The 13,147-nt window shown below is 63.3% G+C and overlaps 1 protein-coding gene and 1 pseudogene across 1 annotated transcript; one reads left to right on the top strand and one right to left on the bottom strand.

Annotated features, from left to right (window-relative positions):
* Positions 1–3,182: 3,182 nt before the first annotated feature.
* Positions 3,183–12,833, top strand: LOC148590309 (mitochondrial fission 1 protein-like). The gene is made up of 5 exons (XM_088539199.1): positions 3,183–3,227; positions 6,586–6,718; positions 8,054–8,130; positions 9,807–9,912; positions 12,685–12,833. Exons 1-5 carry the CDS (start codon positions 3,183–3,185, stop codon positions 12,771–12,773), a joined length of 450 nt encoding a protein of 149 aa, XP_088395325.1. The 3' UTR covers positions 12,774–12,833.
* On the bottom strand, positions 8,148–8,778 carry LOC148590310 (uncharacterized; annotated as a pseudogene).
* Positions 12,834–13,147: the final 314 nt, after the last annotated feature.

The raw sequence follows: 13,147 nt of genomic DNA, 5'->3' as shown, positions 1-13,147 counted from the left end.
GACAATGGGGAGACAATGGGGACATGGAGACAATGGGGGATAATGGGGGACATTGGGGACAATGAGGGACATTGGGGACAATGGGGGATAATGGGGGACAATGGGGGATAATGGGGGACATTGGGGACAATGGGGGACAATGGGGACAATGAGGGACATTGGGGACTTGGGGACAATGAGGGACATTGGGAACAATGGGGAGACAATGGGGGACAATGGGGATAATGGGGGACAATGGGGGACAATGGGGGGACAATGGGGGATAATGGGGACAATGGGGACAATGAGGGACATTGGGGACAATGGGGAGACAATGGGGGACAATGGGGACAATGGGGGGGACAGAGCGGACATTGGGGACAATGAGGGACATTGGGGACAATGGGGAGACAATGGGGGACAATGGGGGATAATGGGGGGATATGAGGGGACATTGGGGACATTGGGGGACATCAGGGGACATTGGGGACAATGGGGACATGGGGGGACAGGGGGACATTGGGGACAGGGAGGAACATGGGGGGACATTGGAGACAATGAGGGGACATGGAGGGACACAGGGGGACAATGGGGGACATTGGGAGACATGGGGGGACACGGAGGGACACAGGGGGACATTGGGGACAATGGGGGACATTGAGCACAATGGGGGGCCATTGGGGACAATGGGGGACATGGGGGGGGCATTGGGGAGGACATGGGGGACACAGGGACAAGGGTGGAAATTGGGGACATTGGGGGACACGGGGGGGACATGAAGGGACATGGAGGGACATTGGGGACAATGGGGGGACATTGGGGGGGGGTCAGGAGGGCTCCGGGGGGGGGGGGGAGGATTTAGGGGCCCGAGGGGGGGGCCCAGGCGTCCGGGGGGCGGGGGGGGGGAGTCGGGGGAATCCCGGGGGGGGGAATCCCGGGGGGGGGGGCAGGGGGTTTAGGGGGTCCCTCGGGGGGGGGTCAAGAGGGGTCGGGGGGGGTCTGGGGGGGCAGGTCCCATTGGGGGGGGTTCCCTGGAGAGGGGGATCCCAGGGGGGGGTTTCCCGGGGGGGGGGGGTCCCGGGAGTTCCCGGGGGGGGGGGGTCGGGGTTCCCAGGGGGTTCCCTGGGGGGGGGGTCAGGGGTTCCTGGAGGGGAGGTTCCCGGGGAGGGGGTCCCGGGGGGGGGGATTCCCTGAGGGGGGGGGTCAGGGGTTCCCTGGGGGGGAGGATCCCAGGAGTTCCCTGGGGGGGGGTCGGGGGGGTCCCGGAGTTCCCGGGGGGGTCAGGGATTCCAAGGGGGATTCCCTGGGGGGGGGGAGGGGGGAAGATCCGTGGGGGGGGGGGGGTCCCAGGGGGCGGTTCCCGGGGGGGGTTCCCGGGGGGGTCAGGGGTTCCCCGGGGGGTTCCCGGAGGGGGGGGGGAGACCCCTGGAGTTCCTTGGGGGGGGGTCCCGGGGGGGGTTCCCTGGGGGGCAGATCCCGGGGGGGGGGTCCCGGGAGTTCCCTGGGGGGTTCCCCTGGGGGGGGGTCCCGGGGGGCGGTTCCCGGTGGGGGGGCAGGGGTTCCTTGGGGGGGGGGGTCGCGGGGGAGGTCGGGGGGGGTCAGGGGTTCCCCGGGGGGGGTCCCGGGGGGGGGAAGGGAGGGACCCCAGGAGTTCCCTGGGGGGCGGATCCCGGGGGGGTGGATCCCGGGGGGGGTCCCGGGGGGGGTCAGGGGTTCCCTAAGGGGGGTCCCGGGGGGGGTCCCGGGGGGGGGGTCAGGGGTTCCCTAAGGGGGGTCCCGGGGGGGGTCCCGGGGGGGGTCAGGGGTTCCCTAAGGGGGGTCCCGGGGGGGGTCCCGGGGGGGGGTCAGGGGTTCCCGGGGGGGGGAGGGACCCCAGGAGTTCCCTGGGGGGGGGTTCCCCTGGGGGGCGGATCCCGGAGGGGGGTCCGGGGGGCGGACCCCGGGGGGGGGGGTCCCGGGGGGGTTCCCGGGGGGGGGTCCCAGGGGGGGTTCCCGGGGGTCCCCCCCCCCCCCCTCACCTCTCCCGGCCGCAGCGGGGGGGGGGGCCCGGAGGGCGGCGCCGCCGCTGCCCCCCCGGGTCCCGACGAGGGCGACGGTGACGCGGTCCCCGCAGGGGGGGGGAGGGGCCAGCGGCGGGAACGGGGGGGAGGGGGCGCCCCCCCCCCCCGCCGCCGCCCCCCCCCCAAACCCGCACCCGGTACCGGGGCATGGCGGCCACGCCCCCTCCCGCCGCGGGGGGGGCCCCTTTATGGGGAGCCGGAGCCCCGCCCCCCCCCGCGGTGACACCCCCCAAAATAGGCCCCGCCCCCGCACCCCAAAAAAACGGCCCCGCCCCCACAGGAGGCTCCGCCCCCTCCTCCCCCCGGCACCCCCCAAAACGGCCCCGCCCCCCTCTTGACTCCCCAACGGGCCCCGCCCCCACGAGAGGCTCCGCCCCTTCCCTCCCCCCCCGCACCCCCAAAATGGGCTCCGCCCTCCCCGTGACCCCAAAATGGGGGCCCCGCCCCCGCAGGAGGCTCCGCCCCCTCCCGCACCTCCAAAAAAGGCCCCTCCCGCCCCCCCTCGATTCCTCAAAGGGCCCCGCCCCCTCCCTCCCCGTCCCCGCACCCCAAAATGGGCTCCGCCCTCCCCGTGACCCCCAAAACGAGGTCCCGCCCCCCCAGGAGGCTCCTCCCCCCAAAGGCCCCGCCCCCTCGACTCCCCAAAGGGCCCCGCCCCCCACGGGAGGCTCCGCCCCCTCCCTCCCGCCCTCCGCGCCCCCATAAAAGGGCTCCGCCCTCCCCGTGACCCCCAAAACGGCGGCCCCGCCCCCCCAGGAGGCTCCGCCCCCCCCGCACCCTGAAATGGGGCCCCGCCCCCGTGACACCCCCCAAAAGGGGCCCCGCCCCCTCCGCCCCCGCCCCCTAAAAAAGGGCCCCGCCCCCCAGGGACCCCCCCCCATAGGGCCCCAAGGGCCCAAAGGGGGCGGGGCCGTGACGGGGGCGTGGGCGGGGCCGCCCCCAGGGGGCGGGGCCGCTCCGTTGCCAGGGCGCGGCCGTTGCCAGGGGGCGGGGCCGATGGGAGCGGCCGCCGTGACGTCAACAGCGCGGGGGCGGGGGGAGGAGGGAGGGAGGAGCGCGCATGCGCGCCGCCTCAGGGGAATAAACGAGAGGGAGGGGACGGAGAGTCACTTCCGCTTCCGGCGGCGGCCGCTTCCGGGTGCCATGGAGTCGGAGGTGGACGACCTGGTGGCTGTGGAGGACCTGGTGGTGAGAGGCCCCGCCCCTCTCCCCCGCAGGCCCCGCCCCCTCGGGGGGAGGCGGCCCCGCCCCCCCGGGCGCCCCCCGCGTCCCCCCCCCCTCCCGGGGAGGCTCCCGCGGCCGCCGGCCCCGCCCCCCGAGAGGGACCCGCCCCCTTTTGCGCGGGACACGCCCCGCGGGGGGGCTTGGCCACGCCTCCTGCGGGTGGCCACGCCTCCCCGGGACCCCCCCGTGTCCCCCCATGTCCCTCCGTGTCCCTCCGTGTCCCCAATGTCCCTCCATGGCCCCCGGTGTCTCCCATGTCCCCCCACGTCCCCCATGTCCCCAATGTCCCCCCCAGTGTCACCCAGTGTCCTCTAGTGTCCCCTAATGTCTCCTAGTGTCTCCCTGTGTCCCCAGTGTCACCCAGTCCCCCCTGCACAACCCTATACGAGACACTAGAGAATCCACCACTTCCCCTCCTATCGCAATGTCCCCATGTCCCCCATGTCCCCCAGTGTCACCTAGTGTCCCCTAGTGTCCCCAGTGCCCCCCTAGTGTCCCCGTACCCCCAAATGCCCTCTGCACAACCCTATACGAGACACTAGAGAATCCACCAAGTCCCTTCTTATCCTGATGTCCCCATGTCCCCATGCTCCCCCCATGTCCCCAATGTCCCCCAGTGTCACCTAGTGTCCCCCAGTGTCCCCCTAGTCCCCCCATGTCCCCAAGTGTCCCCTGCACAACCCTATACGAGACACTGGAGAATCCACCACTTCGTCTCCTATCACAATGTCCCCCACGTCCCCCGTGTCCCCCAGTGTCACCTATGTCCCCTAGTGTCCCCAGTGCCCCCCTACTGTCTCCGTACCCCGAAATGCCCTCTGCACAACCCTATACGAGACACTGGAGAATCCACCACTTCCCCTCCTATCCCAATGTCCCCCATGTCCCCCAGTGTCCCCTAGTGTCCCCAGTGCCCCCCTACTGTCTCCGTACCCCGAAATGCCCTCTGCACAACCCTATACGAGACACTGGAGAATCCACCACTTCCCCTCCTATCCCAATGTCCCCAGTGTCCCCTAGTGTCCCCACTGCCCCCCTAGTGTCCCCGTACCCCCAAATGCCCTCTGCACAACCCTATATGAGACAGTGGAGAATCCACCACTTCCCCTGCTATCGCAATGTCCCCATGTCCCCAGTGTCCCCCATGCTCCCCCAATGTCCCCAGTGTCCCCCAATATCCCCCTAGCCCCACCGTGTCCCCAAGTGTCCCCTGCACAACCCTATATGAGACACTAGAGAATCCACCAATCCCCCTCCTATCGCTATGTCCCCATGTCCCCCAGTGTCCCCGTGTCCCCTAGTGTCCCCTCATGTCCCCCATGTCCCTCAGTGTCCCCCTGCGCCCCCAAATGGCCCCTGCACAACCCTATACGAGACACTGGAGAATCCACCACTTCCCTCCCAATTCTGATTTCCCCATGTCCCCCAATGTCCCCCAATGTCCCCCAATGTCCCCATTGTCCCCCATTGTCCCCCATTGTCCCCATTGTCCCCAGGAGCTGGAGCGTCGCTATGGGGCCGCGCTGCACGTGGGCGCCCCCTCCCACCATGTCCCCATGTCCCCAATATCCCCCATGTCCCCCAGTGTCCCCTAGTGTCCCCAGTGCCCCCCTAGTGTCCCCGTACCCCCAAATGCTCTCTGCACAACCCTATACGAGACACTGGAGAATTCACCACTTCCTCTCCTATCCCAATGTCCCCAATGTCCCCCATGTCCCCTAGTGTCCCGAGTGCCCCCCTAGTGTCCCCGTACCCCCAAATGCCCTCTGCACAACCCTATACGAGACACTGGAGAATCCACCACTTCCCCTCCTATCCCAATGTCCCCCATGTCCCCCAGTGTCCCCTAGTGTCCCGAGTGCCCCCCTAGTGTCCCCGTACCCCCAAATGCCTTCTGCACAACCCTATACAAGACACTGGAGAATCCACCATTTCCCCTCCTATCCCAATGTCCCCAATGTCCCCCAGTGTCCCCTAGTGTCCCCAGTGTCCCCTAGTGTCCCCAGTGCCCCCCTAGTGTCCCCGTACCCCCAAATGCCCTCTGCACAACCCTATACGAGACACTGGAGAATTCACCACTTCCCCTCCTATCACAATGTCCCCATGTCCCCAGTGTCCCCCATGCTCCCCCAATGTCCCCAGTGTCCCCCTATATCCCCCTAGCCCCACCGTGTCCCCAAGTGTCCCCTGCACAACCCTATATGAGACACTAGAGAATCCACCAATCCCCCTCCTATCACTATGTCCCCCAGTGTCCCCATGTTCCCTAGTGTCCCCTCATGTCCCCCATGTCCCTCAGTGTCCCCCTGCACCCCCAAATGGCCCCTGCACAATCCTATACGAGACACTGGAGAATCCACCACTTCCCTCCCAATTCTGATTTCCCCATGTCCCCAATGTCCCCAATCTCCCCCCATGTCCCCCCATGTCCCCAATCTCCCCCCATGTCCCCATGTCCCCCATGTCCCCACATCCCCCATGTCCCCACATCCCCCCAATGTCCCCATTGTCCCCCATGTCCCCAATGTCCCCATTGTCCCCAATGTCCCCGATGTCCCAATGTCCCCCATTGTCCCCAATGTCCCCATGTCCCAATGTCCCCCATTGTCCCCCATGTCCCCAATGTCCCCATTGTCCCCAATGTCCCCGATGTCCCAATGTCCCCTATTGTCTCCAATGTCCCCCATGTCCCCAATGTCCCCCATGTCCCCAATGTCCCCCATTGTCCCCCATGTCCCCATTGTCCCCCATGTCCCCAATGTCCCCATTGTCCCCAATGTCCCCGATGTCCCAATGTCCCCTATTGTCTCCAATGTCCCCCATGTCCCCAATGTCCCCCATGTCCCCCATGTCCCCATTGTCCCCAATGTTCCCGATGTCCCAATGTCCCCCATTGTCCCCAATGTCCCCATTGTCCCCAATGTCCCCCATTGTCCCCCATGTCCCCATTGTCCCCCATGTCCCCATTGTCCCCGTTGTCCCCAATGTCCCCGTTGTCCCCATTGTCCCCAGGAGCTGGAGCGTCGCTATGGGGCCGCGCTGCACGCGGGCGCCCCCTCCCGCCATGTCCCCATGTCCCCCATGTCCCCAATATCCCCCCATGTCCCCCATGTCCCCCAGTGTCCCCTAGTGTCCCCAGTGCCCCCCTAGTGTCCCCGTGCCCCCAAATGCCCTCTGCACAACCCTATACGAGACACTGGAGAATCCACCACTTTCCCTCCTATCGCAATGTCCCCAATATCCCCAATCCCCCCCAATGTCCCCGATGTCCCCAATGTCCCCAATGTCCCCGATGTCCCCATTGTCCCCTATCTCCCCCCAGGAGCTGGAGCGTCGCTATGGGGCCGCGCTCCGCGCGGGCGCCCCCTCCCGCCAGGTGACGTTCGACTACGCGTGGGGCCTCGTGAGGAGCCGCTACGGGGGGGACGTGGCCCGGGGGGTGGCACTGCTGGAAGGTGACAATGGGGACAATGGGGGGACAGGGGGGACATGGGGGACATGGGGGGACATGGGGACATAGGGGGATATTGGGGACATGGGGGGATGGGGGGGGCATGGGGGGACATGGAGGGATATTGGGGACATGGGGACATGGAGGGACATGGGGACATGGGGGGACACGGGGGGACACAGGGACACGGGGGGACATGGGGACATGGAGGGACATGAGGGGACATGGGGGGAGATTGGGGACATGGGGACGTGGGGGGATATGGAGGCATACTGGGGACATGGGGGGTTATGGGGACAATGGGGACAATGGGGGGGACATGGGGACATGGGGACATGGGGGACATGGGGGGACATGGGGACATAGGGGGATATGGGGACATGGGGACACGGGAGGGACATGGGGACATGGGGGACATGGGGGGACATGGGGACATAGAGGGATATTGGGGACATGGGGGGATGGGGGGGACATGGGGACACACGGGACATGGGGGGACATAGGGGAGCACAGAGGGGCATTTGAGACATGGGGGACATGGAGAGATATGGGGGGATATTGGGGACATAGGGGGATATGGGGACATGGGGACGTGGGGGGACATGGGGACATGGGGGGTTATGGGGACATGCGGGATGTGGCCCGGGGGGTGGCACTGCTGGAAGGTGACAATGGGGACATGGGGGGACATGGGGACATGGGGGACATAGGGACGTGGCCTGGGGGGTGGCACTGCTGGAAGGTGACAATGGGGATGGGGGGAATGGGGGGGACATGGGGGGACACGGGGACATGGGGGGATATTTGGGACATGGGGGGTTATGGGGACATGGGGACGTGGGGACATGGGGACATGGGGATGTGGCCCAGGGGGTGGCACTGCTGGAAGGTGACACTGGGGACATGGGGACATGGAGGGACATGGGGAGAAATGGGGAGATGGGAACATGGGGGGACATGGGGACATTGGAGACATTGGGGACATTGGGCACATGGGGGGACTTGGAGGGACATGGGGGGATATGGAGGGACATCAGGGAGAAGGGGGGACATTGGGGACATGTGGGGACACAGGGACATGGAGGGACCCACAGGGACATGGGGAGGGGTATGGAGGAACACTGGGGACAACGGGGGGACATTGGGGACATGGAGGGACATTGGGGACATGGGGGGACATGGAGGGACATGGGGGGTGATGGGGGGACATTGGGGACATGGGGGGACATTGGGGACATGGAGGGACATGGAGGGACATGTGGGGACATTGGGGACCTGGCGGGCGCTGGCGCTGTCCCCGTGTCCCCTCACTGTCCCCTCGCTGTCCCCGTGTCCCCAGAGCTGATGCCGCAGGGCTCCAAGGACGAGCAGAGGGACTATGTGTATTACCTGGCACTGGGGAACTACCGCCTCAAGGTGGGACAATGGGGACATTGGGGACACGTTGGGGACATGGGGACATTGGGGACATGGGGGACAATGGGGACACTGGGGACACGGGGGACACTGGGGACATGGGGGGACAATGGGGACATGGGGGGACAATGGGGACATTGGGGTCATGGGGGGCATTGGGGACAATGGGGGGACACTGGGGACATGGGGGACACTGGGGACATGGGGACATTGGGGACACGGGGGGACATGGGGGGATATTGTGGACATTGGGGTCATCAGGGACACGGGGGGACATTGGGGACATGGGGGACATTGGGGACAATGCGGGGACACTGGGGACATCGGGGACATGGGGGGACATTGGGGACGTGGGGGACATTGGGGACATTGGGGAGAATGGGGGGACACTGGGGACACGGGGGAACATGGGGGGACACTGGGGACATGGGGACATTGGGGACACGCGGGGACATGGGGGACATTGGGGGACATTGGTGACATGGGGACATTGGAGACATTGGGGAGAATGGGGGGACACTGGGGACATGGGGACATTGGGGACATTAGGGACACGGTGGGACATGGGGACATTGGGGGGACACTGGGGACATGGGGAACATGGGGGGACACTGTGGATATGGGGCATTGGGGACACGCTGTGGACATTGGGGACATGGGGGGACGTTGGGGACACGGGGGGACAATGGGGACATGGGGGGACGCCGCGTCCTCGAGGGGTGTGGGGACAAAGAGGACGGGGGGACCAGGTGGTGGCACCTGGGTGGGGACATGGGGGTGGCTGGTGGCACCAGGGGACAAAGCGATGGCTGGGATGGTGGCACGTGTCCCCATTGTCCCCAAATGTCCCGCTTGTCCCCCAATGTCCCCATTGCCCCCATTGCCACTGTTGTCCCCAGTGTCCCCAATGTCCCCCTGTTGTCCCCAGTGTCTCCCCATTGTCCCCAATGTCCCCATCGTCCCCCTTGTCCCCCATTGTCCTCATTGTCCCCGTTGTCCCCAATGTCCCCATTGTCCCCATCATCCGCATTGTCCCCAATTGTGCCTGTTGTTGCCATCGTCCCCATCGTCCACATTGTCCCCAATGTCCCCCTGTTGTCCCCATTGTCCCCCATGTCCCCATTGTCCCCGATGTCCCCAATGTCCCCATTGCCCCTGTTGTCCCCATTGTCCCCAATGTCCCCATTGTCCCCAATGTCCCCATTGCCGCTGTTGTCCCCATTGTCCCCAATGTCCTCATCGTCCCCCTTGTCCCCCATTGTCCTCATTGTCCCCGTTGTCCCCAATGTCCCCATTGTCCCCATCATCCACATTGTCCCCATTGTCCCCAATTGTGCCTGTTGTCGCCATTGTCCCCATTGTCCCCATTGTCCCCATTGCCCCTGTTGTCCCCATTGTCCCCAATGTCCCCCCGTTGTCCCCAATGTCCCCCATTGTTCCCAATGTCCCCATTGTCCCCCCATGTTCCCATTGTCCCTATTGTCCCCGATGTCCCCATTGTCCCCGATGTCCCCATCGTCCCCATCGTCCCCATCGTCCCCATCGTCCCCATTGCCCGCATTGTCCCCAATGTCCCCATTGTCCCCATTGCCCCCATTGCCCCCATTGTCCCCAATGTCCCCCCAATGTCCCCGTTGTCCCCGATGTCCCCATTGTCCCCATTGTCCCCATTGCAGGAATACGAGCGGGCCCTGCAGTTCATAGAGGGGCTGCTGCGAGCGGAGCCGACCAACGCGCAGGGACTGCGGCTGCGGCGCCGCATCCGGAGCAGCATGCGGAAAGGTGGGAAAACGGCCCCAAAACGGGGAAAAACACCCCAAAATACCCCCGAAACACCCACAGAAACCCCGAATACACCCCAAAACACGCGAAAACGCCGCGAAAACACCCCAAAACACCCCAAAACGCCCCAAAACACAGCAGAAACACCCCAAAACGCCCCAAAACGCCCCAAAACGCAGCTCGGGGAGGGACTGCGGCTGCGCCGCCGCATCCGGAGCAGCATGCGGAAAGGTGGGAAAACGGCCCCAAAACGCGGAAAAACACCCCAAAATACCCCCAAAACACCCCCAGAAACCCCCAATACACCCCAAAACACGCGAAAATGCCGCAAAAACGCCCCAAAACACCCCAAAACGCCCCAAAACGCCGTTCGTGCAGGGGCTGCGGCTGCGGCGCCGCATCCGGAGCAGCATGCGGAAAGGTGGGAAAACGGCCGGAAAACGCGGAAAAACACCCCAAAATACCCCCAAAACACCCCAAAATACCCCCAGAACACCCCAAAACACCCCAAAACACGGCAGAAACACCCCAAAACTCGGCAGAAACACTCCAAAACGCCCCAAAACGCAGCTCGGGGAGGGGCTGCAGCGCCGCATCCGGAGCAGCATGCGGAAAGGTGGGAAAACGGCCCAAAAACGCGGAAAAACACCTCGAAACACCCCCAAAACACCCCAAAACATCCCAAAACACAGCAGAAACACCCCAAAACACCCCAAAACACACGAAAACACTGCGAAAACACCGCGAAACACCCCAAAACACTGCAAAAATACCCTAAAACACGGTGAGGACATGCGAAAACACTGCTAAAACACACGAAAACACACCAAAACACGGTGAGGACACGCGAAAAAACCCCAAAACACGCAAAAACACCCCAAAACACCGTGAAAACGCCGCAAAAACACCCCAAAACACAGCCAGGACACACAAAAACACCGCAAAAACACCCCAAAACACCCTAAAACACCCCAAAACACGGCCAGGACACATGAAATCACCGCAAAAACGCCGAAAAAACACCCCAAAACACAGCCAGGACATGCAAAAACACGCGAAAACACCCCAAAACACCCCAAGACACGGCCAGGACACGGGAAAACACTGCAAAAACACGCAAAAAAACCCAAAACACCCGAAAACACCACAAAAGCATCGCGAAAACACCCCAAAACACAGTCAGGACATGGGAAAACACTGCAAAAACACGCAAAAAAACCCAAAACACCCCAAAACACCCGAAAACACCACGAAAACGTCGCAAAAACACCCCAAAACACGGTCAGGACACGCAAAAACACCACAAAAAATACGGCAAGAGCACGCAAAAACACCCCAAAACACCCCAAAACACAGCAAGCACACAGCAAGGACATGCGAAAACATGCAAAAACACGTAAAAACACCCCAAAACATCGGGAATAACACGGGAAAACACGGCAGAAATGCCTCGAAACAGGCAAAAACACACAAAAACTTGTGGAAAGCGTGCCAAAAACACGCCAAAAATCACACGAAAACACCCCAAAACGCCCCCAAATGCTCCAAAAACAGCAAAAGGGCCGAAACAGGCGGAAAACACGCGTGAACACGCCAAAAACGGGTAAACGCACCCAAAATGAGGCCTGAAAATGCGTGAACACCCCAAACATGCCAAAACATATGTAAATATGCATAAACATACATAAATTTGCATAAATTTGCATAAATTTGCATAAATATGTACAAACATGCAGGAACACAGGGAAAAAGGGTCTGAGTGCACCAAAAATGGGGAAAAAAGGGGAAAAAAGGGCCCAAAAAGGCCCCAAAGTGACGGAAGCGACGGGTGGTGGCCCTGGGGGGACATGGGGGACACGGGGGGGGTTGGTGGCACCGGGGGACAAGTGGCACCTGCTGATGGCATCTCATGTGTGTCACCCCCTGTGTCCCCCAATGTCCCCCCCATGTCCCCCCATGTGTCCCCTGATGTCCCCATTGTCCCCAATGTCCCCCATGTCCCCCCATGTCCCCCCGTGTCCCCATTGTCCCTCCATGTCCCCATTGTCCCCATTGTCCCCATTGTCCCCGTTGTCCCCATTGTCCCCATTGTCCCTAATGTCCCCCGTGTCCCCCCGTGTCCCCATTGTCCCCATTGTCCCCAATGTCCCCCATTGTCCCCAATGTCCCCGTTGTCCCTCATGTCCCCCATGTCCCCCAATGTCCCCTCGTGTCCCCATCATCCCCATTGTCCCCATCGTCCCCCTTGTCCCCAATGTCCTCATTGTCCCCAATGTCCCCAATGTCCCCATTGTCCCATTGTCCCCCATGTCCCCATTGTCCCCATTGTCCCTAATGTCCCCCATGTCCCCCAATGTCCCCCCGTGTCCCCATTGTCCCTCCATGTCCCCATTGTCCCCAATGTCCCCGTTGTCTCCATTGTCCCCAATGTCCCCATTGTCCCCATTGTCCCCAATCTCCCCCAATGTCCCCCCGTGTCCCCATTCCCCCCATTGTCCCCCATGTCCCCAATGTCCCCAATGTCCCCATTGTCCCATTGTCCCCATTGTCCCCCATGTCCCCATCGTCCCCATTGTCCCCATTGTCCCCATTGTCCCTAATGTCCCCCATGTCCCCCAATGTCCCCATTGTCCCCAATGTCCCCAATGTCCCCATTGTCCCCATTGTCCCCCATGTCCCCATCGTCCCCATTGTCCCTAATGTCCCCCATGTCCCCCAATGTCCCCATTGTCCCCATTCCCCCCATTGTCCCCATTGTCCCCCTGTCCCCAGAGGGGCTCCTGGGGATGGCCCTGGTGGGGGGGGTGGCTCTGGGCATCGCCGGCCTCTTGGGCGTCGCCATCGCCAAGGCCAAGTCCTGACCCCGCCGTGTCCCCAAGTGTCCCCAAATGTCCCCAAGTGTCCCCAAGTGTCACCAACGTGTCCCCAAGTGTCACCAACATGTCCCCAACGCGTCCCCGTGTCCCCAAACCGTCCCCAACGCGTCCCTATGCCCCTAACGTGTCCCTAGTGCGTCCTTAACATGTCCCCAACCTGTCACCAAAGTGTCCCCAAAGTGTCCCCAAACTGTCCCCAACGTGTCACCAGTGTCCCCAACGTGGCCCCGTGTCCCTAACATGTCCCCAATGTGTCACCATGTCCCCCACGTGTCCCTAACATGTCCCTAGTGCGTCCTTAACATGTCCTCAACCTGTCACCAAACTGTCCCCAACGTGTCACCAAAGTGTCCCCAACG

Source organism: Tinamus guttatus, unplaced genomic scaffold (genome assembly GCF_059628265.1).
Source record: "Tinamus guttatus ecotype Peru unplaced genomic scaffold, ASM5962826v1 Tinamus_guttatus_pri_ptg001480l, whole genome shotgun sequence".
Taxonomy (NCBI): Eukaryota; Metazoa; Chordata; class Aves; order Tinamiformes; family Tinamidae; genus Tinamus; species Tinamus guttatus.
Note: the sequence above shows the minus strand (reverse complement) of the source record. Positions and strands in the feature narration are given on the sequence as shown.

Coding starts and splice junctions, on each gene's coding strand:
- LOC148590309 (XM_088539199.1), top strand. CDS start 3,183: ATGGAGTCGGAGGTGGACGACCTGGTGGCTGTGGAGGACCTGGTG. Junction 6,719..8,053: donor GGGGGTGGCACTGCTGGAAG/GTGACAATGGGG, acceptor CCGTGTCCCCAG/AGCTGATGCCGCAGGGCTCC. Junction 9,913..12,684: donor CCGGAGCAGCATGCGGAAAG/GTGGGAAAACGG, acceptor CCCTGTCCCCAG/AGGGGCTCCTGGGGATGGCC.